Source organism: Ursus arctos, unplaced genomic scaffold, assembly GCF_023065955.2.
Source record: "Ursus arctos isolate Adak ecotype North America unplaced genomic scaffold, UrsArc2.0 scaffold_17, whole genome shotgun sequence".
Classification (NCBI taxonomy): domain Eukaryota; kingdom Metazoa; phylum Chordata; class Mammalia; order Carnivora; family Ursidae; genus Ursus; species Ursus arctos.
Window position 1 is genome coordinate 7,730,920 of NW_026622841.1, and position 16,337 is coordinate 7,747,256.

The 16,337-nt window shown below is 40.9% G+C and overlaps 2 protein-coding genes across 6 annotated transcripts in view; both read left to right on the forward strand.

Annotated features, from left to right (window-relative positions):
- The window catches only part of RTTN (rotatin), a 182,450-nt gene extending 169,921 nt beyond the window's left edge, over window positions 1–12,529 (forward strand). Inside the window, exon 50 of the mRNA XM_048218461.2 lies at window positions 12,469–12,529. The gene's annotated coding sequence lies outside the window, so the exon portion shown is untranslated. The remainder of the gene's footprint in view (window positions 1–12,468) is intronic.
- The window catches only part of CD226 (CD226 molecule), a 111,988-nt gene that overhangs the window by 27,804 nt on the left and 67,847 nt on the right, over window positions 1–16,337 (forward strand). For 3 of the 5 annotated variants that reach the window (XM_048218465.2, XM_057313330.1, XM_057313331.1), the window contains 2 exons: window positions 12,469–12,540; window positions 12,842–13,180. In XM_048218465.2, coding sequence (XP_048074422.1) covers window positions 12,495–12,540; window positions 12,842–13,180 — 385 coding nt within the window. In that variant the 5' untranslated portion in view covers window positions 12,469–12,494. Of the gene's footprint in view, window positions 1–5,640; window positions 6,857–12,468; window positions 12,541–12,841; window positions 13,181–16,337 lie in introns of those variants that run through there. The other 2 variants (XM_048218464.2, XM_026496471.4) reach the window with 1 other exon arrangement.

Here is a 16,337-nt window from a genome sequence, read left to right on the forward strand (position 1 = left end):
ATTTGTTTATTTATTTTAGAGAGAGAGAGTGAGCAGGGTGGGGGTGCAGATGTAGAGGGAGAGAGAGAATCTTAAGCAGAATCCCCGCTGAATGTGGAGTCTGATACCAGGCTTGATCTCATGGCTTTGAGACCATGACCTGAGTGGAAACCAAGAGTCAGATGCTTAACTGACTCCATCACCCAGGTGCCCCCTAGTTTTAAGTTTTTATGTAGAAACAGCTATCACATTTTCCCTGACTTTGGTATAAGATATATATACCTTAATATGTATGTATCTTAATGTATTTTATATATATCTGTGTAATGCCAAAGTCAAAAATTCATCTCTGTCCTCAGGCTTATGAAACATATTCTCCAATTTTTAGAGTATTTTTCTTGTTCAAATTATTAATACATTTGAAATGTATTCTGCTGCAACAGGTGAGTGTACTGATCAGGGTTCTTAGTTGTAAATTCCCAAACGACTTCCCTCTAAGTTGGGAAGGTAGGATACGGGACTCGGAGCAGGTCACAGAATGAATGGGTGGGGAGAAGCTTGCTCAGTGTACCTGGGCCTACCATGCGTCCGCCAGGGCCGCCCACTGGCCTGGTGAGCACATCCCTGCAGCCGTTGCTTGAGCAAGGCACTGTTGTCTGCTACTGTGCACACCAGGACGTCCGCTCCACTGCTGCTGGCAGAGCTCGTGCGCCACAAACCCACACACCTCCTGTCCAAATGGGCCCTGTAGCCCTGCTGCTTCCCTGCTGCACTCCCAAGCTTCAGAAGTGAATTCTTAGGGTATAGATGTACTTGGCAGAGCCTAGGTCCCACGCCTAGATGCAAGCTGCAAGGACCCTGAAGTGGGTGTGTCGAGGTTGTACTGCCCCGGGGAATGGCCAATGACCCTGTGGAGCTGACTTCAGCTTTTCCCACTGGTGAGTCAGGTTCTCTGACAGCATGTGGTAGACAAGCCATTCTTTCTCTGCTGAACAGAAATGTCACCATTATCATATGCTGAAAATCTATAATTCTTTTTTTAACCCAAAATTAATTCTGGGTTTATTAAAAAAAAAATTTGACAACCTGACTTACAGAGTAGCCATTCACTCTCTATTCATTACTGAACAATCTTTTTCCATGTGACCTAATTATACTTTATTTGATGCCTCTTTAATTAATTGCGAGAAAACATTTTACACATAGGTGAAATATCTACCCAATCCTCATCAACCAGAACACTGGGTGACACAGAAAATTAGATGTTAATGTTGAAAAGAAGGTAAAACATTCACATATGACAAAGCCATTTTAACGAAGAGACTATTTTATATTCCACAATTATTTGAAGTATCTAGTATGTACGTAGAGGCCTCTTCCTTGGCTCGGCAGTATCCTTGATATTCTTCCTGAATGAGTCCTACTCTGGCTTCCTGGCCACAGATCTAATTACTTCTTTCACCAACTTACTCTTCAGCAGCAGGGAACTCAGATGAAAACCTTCTGTATTTGGTATATGTATGGTTTGTTGCTTTCAAGCCTGATTCTATCAGAACGGCGACATGATGCCTGTGCAGATATTCTTACTGTTGTGTGGCCAAACAAAGGAACATAACAGATTGCCTCCTGTCCCTGTGGAGGTAGATTTGTTTTGAAATCATTGAAAGGATCCTGTTTTCCACTCAGAATGGCCAACTGACCACATAAGGTCACTAAACCATCTTTATTTTTAGGTAAGTAGCACCTTTAATCCATAACTGTTGTGTGAATACAAGCATGCCATTTGTTCTCACTGAATAAATAACATTCTTCAGTGATAGGGCCTTTGGCTAACGGAGCTCAGTGGGCTGTCTCAGAAAGTGCTGTGTTTCTGGGTTTCTGTGGTTAGTATCTGCATAATTCCCCAACATCTCTGTTGGTGAACACATTTTCCTTATTTTTCCATCTTCTTATAGTTTGCCATGGCTGCCATTTATAATCAGCAGACTGTAACATCTGAATGTCTTCTTATTGGAGAGGTGAAGTGGGTATATTTTCCTAATGTACAGACCAGGATGATGGAACCCTTGGCCCACGTGCAATCTGCTGGAGAAATAAAGGGTGTTAGATGTGACGTGGAGGAGGGTGTTGGCCCGACAAGGGCTCAAGAGGGAAGTTCTCTCAAGTCTTCTTGGCAACCCAGCATTTGGCCAGGACCATGCACTCAGCCACTGTTTCACAGCATGAATGCTCTTCTTTCATCTACCCCTGAAAATCTGTAATTCTTTGGGCTGCTTTTGAACTCTCAATTCTTATAGAATAAAACACTTTAACGTTGTAAGCTTTATCATCCATTTTAATATCTGGTACTGCAAGGTGCCTTACTTCATTTTTCTTATTAAAAGTACAGTGTGCAGAGTATCTGGGTGGCTCAGTTGATTAAGTGTCTGACTCCTGATCTCAGCTCAGGTCTTGATCTCAGGGTCATGAGTCAGGCTCTGCATTGGGCTCCATGCTGGGCATGGAGCCTATATAAAAAAAATGCAGTTTGCTGTTATGCATTTAAACAAAACTTTTGCTCATCAAGAACATCTTTATTCTGTGAACATTCATACACACAAACCATGCTAATGCTGAGGAAAAGCACCCCGCCACCTCCTGTGGCCTTCACCATCTCTTATAGAGTGTGGTCATGAAGTCTTTCACAGCCTGACCTGCTCAAAGATGTAAGAGATTATAAAATTACAGGTAAATAAAAATTTTATGATGTGTTTTCCCCAAACTGGATCTTTTCATAGAGAAACATAATATATTACCTTTTATTCAAGACTTACATTACTTCCTTTGATACAATACGTAGGTTTTGTATAATTGCTACAAATTCTTGAGGTACATTCTTATATATTCATACATACATATATGTGTACTTTTTGCTTCTAATTTGGATATGACAAAATAAAGCTGTTGAGTCTTACAAGACTATTTTGCTCAACACTTTATTGTTTTATCAGTTCTTTTGTATTTGATTCCTTTGTGTTCTCTAGGTTGATCATCTACAAGTAATAATAAAGTCAAAATAATTCTTCAATATTTATAATTCTTATTCTTTTTTTTTTTTAACTCTGTAATATGTTATAACTTCTAGGGCAATGTTAAATTTTGGCAGTGATAGTGGTCATTCTTGTCTTAGGAATTTAACCTAGATTCTTCTAGGGTTATACCATCAAGTCTGCCCTTAGTTTCCAACCAGTTTTCTTTATTCTGGTCAAATTCCAAAATTACTCTGAGTTTTTATCAGGAAAGGATATTTAAAGTTGTCAAGTGCCTTTTGGCAATTACTGGACTGGTTATATTTTCTTATGTGAATCTAATTGCCATTTGTTCATTGAGAACCCCAGACATTTGTTCTGTAGTGTTTTTTGCTTCCTCATGGTGCTCTTAACTCCTCTTTCCTGTATCTCCTAGACACTACTAGCTCATTCTAGAGGCTGAGCTGCATTCAGCTCAGTTACTTTGGTAAGAGATCTTCCTGGGTGGTGCTGTTTTCTTCCTGCTGTATCACTGAATCCCCTGCTGTCTGGTTGTAGCATTTTAGTGTGAGGTTAGGGTTGATCAGCGGGTTCATGTATTGTCAATCAGCAGTATATTTCATTATAAAGTTCCCATTAACCTTCCATCTAATGGCTTTAGCACCTAGTAACAATGGTCTCCATCTATTATTTTAATAAGAGTAACAAAATAGCAATTAAAAACAGTATCTATTATTGTTTTTCCACTTAGTAGCTGAGTTTTTCTATAAAAGGAAACTTAGGTCACCCTGAAATGCAATTTGTACAGAGAAGGCAGGATAAATGCTTGCTCTTCCCTTCACTTACCGTGTGCTAGAATAACGAGTTGGTGCTCTGGTGACCCCAAAGAGGCAGGAGGTAGCTAATGTAACACTCCATCCAGTGATGTGATGATTTTATCTGCGTTTCCTATTTCTGTCAACAAATGATAATGTTAGAGTATTTTTACTTTTAAACTCTTGAAAAGGCCCTTAATAAGGGTCATGAAAAAACACTGGAGGGAGTGGTAGATAATCTTCATTCTGTGAGTGGTAGATAATCTTCATTCTGCCCCACTAATTTTCCTTGTCTTCACCTCCATTTGTTCTCCTGGTTGGAACACAGGAAGACTGTTCTCTGGATGTGAACACAGTTTCATTTGTCTCAGGATGTTTTTCTTGTTTGGGGATTCATTATTGATCATGTGATCTTTTAACATCTCCCCTCATTGCTTCATAAGATTATGCAACTTTATGTTGGGGAGAACAATGTTGCCTTCCTGGTGCCAAGATCCTGGGATGCCTGTATCCCTCAGGAACACACCCAAAGCTAATTCTTTGGTTCTTTATCTTGCAAGATTTCAGGAGCTCCAAGGAGAATAAGGAAACCAGAAGCGATGGACCCTACAGAGAAACAAAAAAGCTGTCTCCATTGTTACTTATTTAATAATAGCAATAACTTTATAATGGGATATGGGGGATAGCGAGGATGATGATAATGATGTTGATGATGATGAAGTGTGTGTGTTTGCATGTGGATGATAAATTAGGAAATGATTATAAAAGAAAAGTTTAGGAAAAGCACCTAGCCTATATAAATCTGGATTTGTAAGTCAGGGAGTAAGCAAAATAAAGCAGTTTTTAAGCCTGGCCCCATAGATGTAAGTAGCATCTACTGAAATAGGCTCCGACATTCAGTGTGATGTGAATCATTTGGGTAGACAGTGACTGTTTCAGCCAGTGTTTGAGGTTCAGTTCAGGGCCTATTGAATCATTTTGAGAAAGAGTTGGCCCCAGTCAGGAACATTTATCTTCGAGTTTGTCCTGCAAAAATTTATGTGCCTTTTGGATCGAGGCAATTTTTTTGTCTTATTCATTGGAGAAATAAAAAGAGGAGACAAAAGAAAAAAACCACACATTGGAAACAGGATGGCCTCTGGGTTTTGATGAGCATATAGGCCGCATACGGTGAAGCCTCATAGGTAGAAGCCATGCCTTCACCTGCTTTCAACAAATAATGATCTAACAGACACCTACAACATGCTGGGTGCCATGCAAGGCTCTGTGGATAGAGGAGTCAGCAGGACCTTCTCCTCAACTTGAAGGGGTCTATTAGGCTATCATGGGAAATGCAGCAAATAAATGGGCAGTTACAAAGGAGTGCTTCAGTAAGGATTACCTGGGGTTCTTAAGGAACTCACAAGAGGAACACCTACCCCAGGCGTGGGGGGCTCAGTCAGGGTACCCAATAAGCGATGTCTGAGCTGAGGCCTCCCTATGGGAGGGGATAAGAGAAGTCAAAACAAAGCAACCCCATGTGCAAAGCCTCTGCCCTGTCAGGTGGGCCTGGAGTGGAGAATGGGGGTGAGCGAAGTCTAAGACATGAGGCTGGAAAAATGATAGAGATCAATCTTGTCCAACCTTGTAAGTCAGTAAGAAGTTTGAATATTCTTTTGAGGATGCTGATGTAACGAATAGAGTGACATGAGTCAGATAGATCTTTTAGAAGGCTTCCTCTGCCTCACAATAAGTGCTCAAGAATTATTTGTGCAATGAAAGATAGCTTCTATTTTTCTCTCTTCTTTCTTTCTTTTTCTTTTCTTTTCTTCTCTTCTCTTCTCTTTTCTCTTCTCTTCACTTTTCTTTTCTTTTCTTTTCTTTTCTTTTCTTTTCTTTTCTTTTCTTTTCTTTCTTTCAGAGTGAGTGTGAGAGTATGGGAGAGGGGCAGAGGCAGAGGGAGAGGGAGAAGAGAACCTTAAGCAGTCTCCACACAACATGGAGCCTGATGTGGGGCTTGATCTCACAACCCTATCATGACCTCAGCCGACATCAAGAGTTCGACACTGGACCAATTGAGTCACCAGGCACCCCTGTATTTTCTTCTTCTGTGCTTTCAGACACGCACGTGGTCCGCGGAAGGGGCCAGCCCTGCTCGTGTGATGCATCAGAAAATGTGCAGGGCTGGCTGGCCTGCAGAATGCCTTCTCCGCAAACCCTGGCCTTTCTGCCCAGTATCTCTGTGAACTCCCCCAGCTCCACCTCAGCCACAGTCCCTTGTGGTGGTTTAACCGACGAGGCATCTCCATTACCTAGGAATCCAAAGAACAAACAAAACTAACTCTGTGGTCCTCCGGAACAACTTAGAAACGGTTGTGTTTTGAAAACATAGAAGCTGCTAAACTTGCAGGGAGAGTTCTTAGCAAATGCCAACTCGTGTGCTTTCTATGTCAGAGCGGGAGAGTAAAACACAAAACCAAGAAGAGTATCTAGAAGGCAGGATGGAAACACACTCAGATTTGGGCAGAGATAAGAAGCCGCCTGCACTTCAGACTTCTGAATATGAAGTGCTTTGATTGGCAGGAAAACAAATGGGGAAGAAAAGGCAAAGTAACCAACTGAAAGTTTTTGTGTGTAGTTTCGAGTTAAGAGTTAGAACAGAGGATGAGAAGCACATCGTTTCCAACGGTAGAATTTTAGGGGGATGGGGAAGAGAGGGACAGAACTTGATGTGAATGTGGAATGAGTCTGAGTAGCCACAATGGTGAAGACGCTTCCAGAAGCAGATACACTTCTTGACTGGTTTTAATCCTCCAAAAAGCCCTGCTTAGTGAAATATTAGTGCTTTACTTCAGCCCCGACCTGGAGGAGCTCTGGAAGAGAGAAGAGTCCAAGAACTCCGGGCCCCGGGGACAAAAGCCCCAGCTGTTCCTGCTGTGCCAACCGAGGGAAGAGAACAGGGAGATTGCCTGTGACGGGAAGGGGCGAGGTAAGGAGGCCACGACAAAGAGGAAGCCCCTAACCAGACACACGTCGGGAAAGGAGAGTTAGAGTGACCAGAACTAACATCTCAAGGTTAGTAACTTTCTGGAGAAAAGAGTGGATGTGGCTGAGTTCACACCTATAAGGTAAATCTTGTGCAGCGGAGTGGAGACTGCCGATGAAATGGTGTCAAGTAGATTCAGCAGGAAAAGAGCTGTCATTGGCTGAATGGCTGATGTCCTGTGAACCTGTAAGTTCAGCGATGGGCACAGTTCAGTAAGAGGGTGTTGTTTAGGTCCTTTCTCTGAGTCTGTGTCTAGAAGAATTGTATTTGTATTCTAGAAGAAGGACCTGATGGCATGGTCCTTGAGAATAAGAAAACTGAGCTAATTTTACCAGTGTCCACACTATCAGGCTTAACCTTCCTTCCTTCAAGCAAGACTGAGCAAGGATGAACTTAAATAAAAAATGCTTGCTAGCTAAGTATTTATTACCCTATGCAGGGGTTGGTGACCTTTTTCTGTCATGGATTACACAGGTACTATTTTGGTCTTTGTAGGCCATGTAGTCTTTTTACAGCTATTCATCAGAGCACAGAAACAGCCCCGGACAATGTGTAAGCAAGTGAGCGTGGCCGAGTCCAAATGGAGTATTTAGAAAGGGTCAGGCAGGAGGCTGGATTTGGCCCATGAGCCATAGTTTGCAGAACCCTGTCCTGGAGGATCTCTACTGAAGCCAAACTGAAGTCTCTGCTTTGAATGCAAGCGAGTCCTTTAAGGATGGTCCCTCAAAGGTAATCTAACTCCTGGGGCAGCTCTGTGACTTGCCGAAGTTCTAAGGGACTGGTGGTCTGAGGGAAACCACATGTCCTTCATTAGTAACATTCTCCTGAAGAGACACTTTGAGGCAGGGAGCAGAAACCTAGACTAAAACACTCCTGTTGAAGTCTTGCTGGAAGTAGGAGCCTCACAACAGCAAGGACATCCCAGCCAAAGGCATACAAACTCTGACATCTGGAAAAAAATAAAGGAGGAATGCTCCAAATCTTCCCAGCCTCAGTCCCTTCTTCTCAAAGTCTAGCACAGACTTTCTGTTTTGCAGCCCTCGGCATGTCAGCAGTTGCCTGAGCAAGCATGGAACGGGAGCAGAGTGGGAGCCACATCTCCAGCAGGCACATCCAGGGGGCCAGCATGACACGCGGTGTCTGGGTGACTGCATAGAGAATAGAATCCTCCAGAAAAAGCAGACAGCTGGGAAAGCAGAACATATTATAGATAGCAGAAGCAATGAAGCTGAGGACGGAGAAGTGTCCATGTGTGTGGACAGCCTAAGAGAAGGAGACCACGTGTCTGAAGGCTGTCACCCAGCCAGGTCACCCGGGAGCCGGTGGTGTGAGGCGATCTCGTGAGATGAATTTCATACTTATGTGGTTAGCTGAGACCTGTTCGATAGGAGAGAAGTCCGGTAATATTTTGATTAATGACTTCCTTGAGGATGAAGCTCTTCTATACAGACAGCTCTATTAGAAAAAAACCTCAAGCTAAAATTCCTTCATAAATCATGCAAAAAACAGCTCCCTACACAACAGAAATAGCTCAAGCGCAGTCTCTATTTGTCTTTGGTTAGATGCTGATGAATAGGGCTCGTCCTTAGCAAAGTTGTAAGAGCTGAACTTTATCTTCAGATGCATGTCTTTCTGCACCTTCCGTCTGGATCTGCAGCCTCCAGGGCCCCTGGTTTTAGTCACTGCAGAATGCAAGTGTGCGTCTGCTCTCCTCATCTCTCCACGAACTTGGCTTTGGATGCCTTGGGAATGAAGGGGCCACTGCACACTATTATCAGTTTATTCCCCTTTTCTCATAATCCTCCCACACCCCTGATTCTTTGCTGCCAGGGAGGAAGCTCACTGAGGGTTGTAGGAGCCTCTGAGGGTGGATGATATGTTGCATCTAATTCTTGTAGGATCTGCAGCCAGTATGCTGTAGCAGAGATCTGCTGGGTCCCTTTGTTCATCTTACTTCTCTACCTGCGCCTCTATCAACCTACCCAACCCTGACCACACACACGCCGTGTGTGTGTGTGTATCTATCTACCTATCTATCTATCTATCTATCTATCTATCTATCTATATATTTGTATACATATATGCATTAATAAATATATAAACATTAATATAAATGCGTGTAATGTTTTGGCATGTGTTTAATAAGCACTTAGTGATTCTTTATGAATCATTTCTCTGACCACTTGGACTATGTTCTTCGGAATTATCTATTTCTAGCTGTTGTGAAGTTGTGGCATAGGCATGCGACCAGACTCCATCTCAGCATGTATTGTGAGGCTCAATGTGCATTTGCAGACCAGGGTCGTTGAGGGACCACGTGCTGTCAATAAATGCAAGGCCAACAGCAAAATGTGGTGGCTTGCGCAGTTGGAAAGACCGGAGCTGAATTTGGACTCCTGCTATTCACTAGCGGTAATTTTTGTTATTGAGGTGAAATTCATACAAGATAAAATTAAAGTGTATAGTTGAATGACATTTCGTACATTCATGGTGTTCTACAAGTACCATCTTTATCAAGTTCTAAGACATTTTCATTGTCCAAAGACAAAACCCCGTACCTTAAGCAGTCACTCCTGGTTTCCTCTCCCTTAAGCACCTGACAACCAATCAAATCTACAGATTTACCTATTCTGGGTGTTTCATATAAATGGAATCTTACAATATGTGACTGCCTTCTTTCACTTAGTATGTTTTCCAGGTTCATTCATGTTATAGCCTGAATCAGTATTTCATTCTTTTTATAACTGCATAATATGCCATTGTGTGGACATACCACAATTTGTTTATCCATTCTTATGCTGATGGACATTTGGGTTGTTTCCACCTTCTGACTCTTGTGAAGGAGTTGCTATGAACACTGGTATACAGGTATTTGTTTGAGTATCTATCTTCAATTCTTTTGGGTATAAACCTATAACTGGAATTACTGGGTCATATGGTTATTCTGTTTAACTTTTTGAGGAACACCAAACTGTTTTCCACAGTAGCTCACCATTTTACATCCCCACCGGCAGTGTACGAGGATTTCAACTTCACTACATCCTTGTCAGTGTTATTATTTTCTTTATTTTTGATTATAACCATCCTAGTGAGCATGAAGTGGTCTCTTTGTGGTTTCGATTTGCATTTTTTCTAATGACTAATGATGTTGAGCAACTTCTCATGTGCTTGTTGGTCATTTGTACATCTTTTTTGGAGAAACGTCTATTCAAGTTTTTTGCCCATTTTTAAATTGGGTTGTTTGTCTTTTTTGTTGTTGAGTTGTGAGAGTTTTTTATATATTCTGGATCCTAGACCTTTATCAGATATATGATTTGCAGATATTTTTTCCCATTCTTTAAGTTGTCTTTTCACTTTATTGATAGTAAAAGATATTAAGTATTTTGAACTGTATGGTTCATATGGTGTCTGTCACAAGATCACTCCAGGTAGTGTGTGTGTGTGTGTGTGTGTGTGTGTGTGTGTGTGTATGAAGGGACACAGTTCTAAGGCAAGGCACAGTACAAGGGAGGCTAGTTAGGAGGACACTTTCTTGAGGGCTTCAGGAATTCTTGGGACTGGGTGTAACTCTGGTTTTATAGTTTTTTGTCAGTACGTATCAAGAGGAAGTCCTATAGTTACCACCTCAGTCCATTCTCCACAGATATCCAGGTTATCTTTCAAAAATGCAGAATTGTCCACATCACTTGCCTCCATGAGATATTTAGTGGTTCTGTGTTGCTGTCAGAGTTGTGTTTATTTATGCCATAGACATGTGTCCCAGGGCCTGTGTTTGGTGCTGGAGTTACAGATGTAAGCAGGATGCTGTGGTTTCTGATGGTGAGGTTTGAACTTCTCCATGGGTGTCATTCAAGATGCTTTCAATCTGGACCCAACATCATTTTTGTCTCTTTCCCATTACCTAGACCATAGTCATACCATTTCCCGAAAATGTTCTCTGCTGTCATGCCTTTATTCCTTCTCTTCCTTCTCTACTTGGAAAGTCTTAGTTAGGTTGGAAACCCCAGGATCTGGTGCATTTTTTCTATGAAAACTTTCCCAGTTAGAATGAATTTTTCCCTCTCTGGGCTGTGCCAATACTTGCTCAAATTTGACTTCTATAGAATTATCAGGTTTTATTATAATAAACTGCCTCTGTAATCTCTCTGACCCAATATATTACTGCATGCCTTGAGGGCAGAGACCAAGTCTTTCTCATACTTGCGCCTCCAGGGCCTAGGCAGGGTACCAGGCACAGCTCACTAAAATTTTGGACAGATTGTTTTTTTGAATTACTTGTAAAACAGAGATACCGCATCTGACTACATCATACAGCTGTTACGGGCACAAATAATACCATAGATGTGAAAGCTTTTGGAAAATAGAATGCTGTGTAAACATAGGGTGGCACTCTACAGTACCATATGTATACATTCTAATTTTATACTATTGATTTCTTGCTTCCTAAAGAAGTTCCCAGGTTAGATACTGATGTTGAACAGTGGACACCTACTGATAAACTTTGGGATTGAAACCAGGTTCAGAGTTGGCCTTAGCCAACATTGTCTTTAGTGATTCACATTCCCCACTTCCCAATTTTTACCTATTTTTTTTATTCAGGGGCCAAATGTATTCATACAATTCCTTTCAGTATAGAGGCAATAATATATTTTTATACTAACATGGTAATATGTTCCTAACAAGTTCTTAAGAAACTGAACTGTTATTTTACATGAGGGAAGGGAACAATGATGAATCTAAAAAATGAATCATGTTTTGATATTGTACTTTAATTATATAAGATGTAACCATTGGGGGAAACTGGGTGAAGAATACAAGGGTGCTCTCTTTACAATCTTTGCAAATTACTATGACTCTGTAACTATTTCAAAGTAAAAAGTTTAAAGAAATCATCCATAATGGTAGATTTCTATATGTCCTGAGCCACGGTATTTTTGTATCTGGAGGTCCTTCTGTGGTTCCTTCATCGCCTCCAAAGCAAATGCCTGAGGTCAATGAAAAGGTAGAAGTAAAAGGAAGGCCATGCCCAACCACAGTCCACATTAGTGGAACCTCCAAACCCCTGGCACCCCAGGCTCCTCCCCACTGCCTTTCAGTCTCTGCTCCAATGTCAAGTTCTCAGTGAAGACTTCCTGGACCTTCCTGTCTAAAAGGGAAACACTACCACCCGTACTGCCCTATCCCCACTTTCCTGCTTTGTGTTTTCCTTGTGCACTTACCAGCTATAACTTACTGTATTTTTTACTTTTTTATTTTTTCATTTCAGCTTTTGTCTTCTCCCACTAGAACGTAATTTCCATGATGGCAAGGACTTTTTTTTTTTTTTTAATTTACTGTTGTATTCTAATTGCCTAGAGCAGTCTGGCATAGAGAATGCCCTCAGCCATTCGCAGATTTGTTCAATGAATGAATCTTTGTAGAAAATAAAAGCTTGAAAATAAGCTATTTCCCCGAGAGAGAGAAGTGATTCAAATCTGCTCATCCTTGTGCGAGAACAAACCTGACTTTGAAGCTAAGACCTTTTTCCTGTGTTCATACTTCAGAAAAAGAAGACACTACTGATAATATCTGAGAGGAAGGAAGCAGTGCATTGTGCTGGGCTTCTGCATGTAACTTTATAAAAAACTATCTTTTTTTATAGACCAGCCTCCCAAACGGTTTCCAGAGATGGATTATCTTACTTTCTTCTTGGCTATTCTTCACGTATATGGAGGTAAAGATAATGTCTTCATTTAAAAAATTTACTTCTTTTTTGGTCTTATAGTGTGACATGTTTAGAATTTATAATGCTCTTTAGTAGATAATTTCTTACTTGTTCAGGAAATGTACAAGTTACAAATACCTCTTATCGGCAGTGGAACCTTTTTTAGACTAAGGTAGAAACTGTTAGCCTTTAGCCTGATCTCAGTTTTTTATCTTGCTAGGTCTTAGAAAGCTTAGAATAAGCTTGAGGTATGTATTTGGTGTTTCAATCATCAAGCCTAACTGAATAAATGGGATGTTGTGTATTTCAGCTCTATGTGAAGAGATGTTTTGGGACACAACTGTTAAACTTGCTGAGAATATGAGTCTAGAGTGTATCTATTCATCACTGGACACCTTAACCCAGATGGAGTGGCTCAAGATCAATACAACGAACAGAGAGCTCATAGCCATTTTCAGCCCTACTTACGGTTTGAGTGTAAAACCTCCCTATACTGATAGGGTTTACTTTTTAAATTCCACCATGGTGCCTAATGATATGACCCTGTCCTTTCATAACGTCTCAGAGGCCGATGTTGGCTTCTATTCCTGCTTTCTTCATACTTTCCCACATGGACATTGGGAAAAGGTGATCCAGGTGGTTGCATCAGGTGAGTGGACATTTTATTTACCTTTTTACCCACCCACGACATTTGATTCTTAACGCGCCAGTAGAAACTACAAAATGCTTTATCATGTGTTTGTGGTATTTTCTAATTTCACTTCTAGATTTTATGATATTATTGTCTTAAAGAAATAATTCTATGAATCAGTTTCATTTTTCTTAATGTGCTATCATTTCTGAGTAGAATAAGCATCTCACAAATTTGAATGTAGTAGGAGAAAAGCCCAGGTTTTCTATTGTCTCAGCAGTGACTAGAGCCTAGACTAAACTGATGTTGGCAGCATTTGGGTTCAGGACCAGGCACCTCCCCGTGTGAGCTTCCTCCCAGTGATGGAGTGCTGCTTCCTTCCTCTAGGCACTCAGTGCTGGCTTCAACATCTGTGTGTTCAGAGTCCTCTGTGTAACACCAAATCTAGATTTATTAGTGAATCTGAGCAGAGTTTATGCACTGGCTCCATTTTTGCTTCATTCAAGTTCCTAAGAGAGGACCCTTCAGAAACTGCAAGGTGTCATTTCAAGAAGGATCAAATGATCTCCTAGATGTTTTCTGCTGTGTTTACTAGGGACTGTGGTTTGGTGCTTAGTGAGTTAGTCCTTTGAGTAATAACTTTATGTTAGCTGCTCAATCCCTCTGCATCTCGGGCTTCTGAATAGTCGACTGAGTTAATAATACCATTCTCTTTGTTGAATGGCTTAAGGATCGTGTGGTTAAAGACCTATGGCAGTCAGAGAGTGGTGGGTGTTATTATTGTCACTGTTATTATTCCCTATGCTTTTGATACAAAATGACTAATGATGAAATTTTCAGATGTCAGCAATAGTCTAGAGAAGGAAATAGTTTGGAACCGTGTGTTTCTTGTCTGGAGTTTCTAAAATTATATCCCAGATGGACATTCAGCCGAATACATGTGACATGTGCTAGAGTACTTATTTTCAAGGGATGTATATTATAAAAGAACAATATACAGTATTGTTAGCAAGGGTTAGCAAATGGTCAGAAGGTAAGGAAATTTCCTACGTGTTAGTTTTCTTTTTCTCTGTAGATGTAGCTAAGCTCAAAAATGGTTTTATGTATATGACTGAGACTTACAAAGTGTCTATTAGCAAAATCTCTTTAATGAAATATTTATTATCAAGTCCATTTTGCCATTGAACTCCTCATTCGCTGTTGTGTACAGTACAACAGGTGCTGAGTACTGTCTGCAAGTTTTTGGTGTATGGAACACTTTTGATTAGCCATGCAGATGAAAGAGAGGATTGGCAAGGGCCTTCAAGTAGAGTGAGCTATTCAACACCTGGCCTGAGCCACCAAGGCCAGAACAAGATGGCACCCCTCCCCTTCGTGTGGCGAGCTTTTGCAGTTTGGGTCCCAGATCAGGAATTCCAAGTTCTGTCAAAGAACAACGGATTAAACACAGGGAGAATAATGGTCACTAGGCGCAGGGAAGTGGGGAAATGGGGAGCTGTTGTCAAAGGGTGCACAGTTACAGTTATATGGGATGACTCCACCTGGAGATCTAATGCACTGCATGAGGGCTGCAGTTAATAATATTGTATTAAATACTGGACATTTCCTAAGAGTAGATTTCAGGTGCTCTCACCACAGAAAAAAATGGTAACTATGTGAGAAGAAATGTAAATTAGCTTGATTATAGTAATCATTTTACTATGTACATGTATATTTATCGAATGACACAGGACTTGATCCCAGGACCCTGAGATCATGACCTGAGCTGAAGACAGACGATTAATGGACTGAGCCACCCAGGCACACCAAATATATGCATTTATAAAAAAAAAAAACCAAAACAGGCAGTTTGTCATCTTCTGAAAGTTTAGGATAGAGCTAAATTGTTGCGAACTAAGTTGTGATTGCCATGCCAAGGTAGGATTTTTAGCATCATATGTGAACAATTTTGGCAATACTTCCTGCTTTTATCATCCAGAGTTATTGATCGTATTATTTATCTTGAAGTTAGGCAAAGGGAGATCTTTGCATTCTGGGGCTTTTCAAATACAATGGTAGGATTTTCGGTCAGTCACTGGTCAAAGAAAGGAGCGCCCGCCTCTCCACATAAATGAATTCTTCATGATGATAATTCTTAAGCATATTTTGTGACGATTGTTATTGATCATTTATATTTTTAGATAACAAATTGTGGGGTTGGGCGAGTGAGAGTATTCCACTCATTTTCGAGACCGTGAGGAGTTTTTTTTTAAAAAAACTAAAAATGATAATGAATTGAAAAAATATAGTAGCTGTATTTCAAAGTTAACCTTATATATACTTGAAGTTTTCTGTGTGTGCTTTGTTAACATCGTATCAGGACCTATTAGTGTCGCACACACGTGTAACATAAAGGGAGAATTGATGATCTCTTCAACAATACAGGATTGGAGTTGGAATCCAGAAATCCTAATTTGTGTAATTGGTTGCAAGAACTTCAAAAGGATGAAGTAATTGAACCATATGCTCTCTAAATATACTGATTTCTCTTCTTTGCTGATACCTGACTATTTTGTATGAGGAACTTGGTCAGTATCTTCTCATTTAACCCCACTGACCACTTGGTACTTAAAGTGTGGTGAGGTCTAATATCTGTGCAAGTTCTCAGACTTTGTATGTGTCCCAATGGATAAAATTGCAGTGAGGAATGGAAAATGACAGCTTGGGGGACTTGGAGCTACAGGGACCCTCAACCATTGTACATCCTTGCCACCCCACCCCTCACCTGGGGCTTTCAGCTCAGAGCTGAAGAGCAAATGAGGCAGTCTTTTTCTGGATAAATGGTCCTGTTAATGCAAATTTATGTTAAAAGGTGTGTTAACTTCACATAAGCCTTTCTCAATTAGAAGTGTTTTGGAGAACTTAATGGTAAGAATGGCTGCCTTTATTTTACTGCTTCGAGGGAAAAGCTGCTGGGGTGGCTTGGGCGGTAACCTTCCAGAGGCAACCCTTTCCTGGCAGAGTTTTGTGGTGGAAGTGGGATCCTATTGAAAATTACTGCAACCTATATGTCTCTGGCCTTACTAGTCAGTTAAAGCGAATGTAGTTACACTTATGGAAATGTACCCCCAGATGGGTGGCCCACCCACCCTACTCTACTACCTAACTTTCACTGGGTGCCTCCTGTGTATGAACC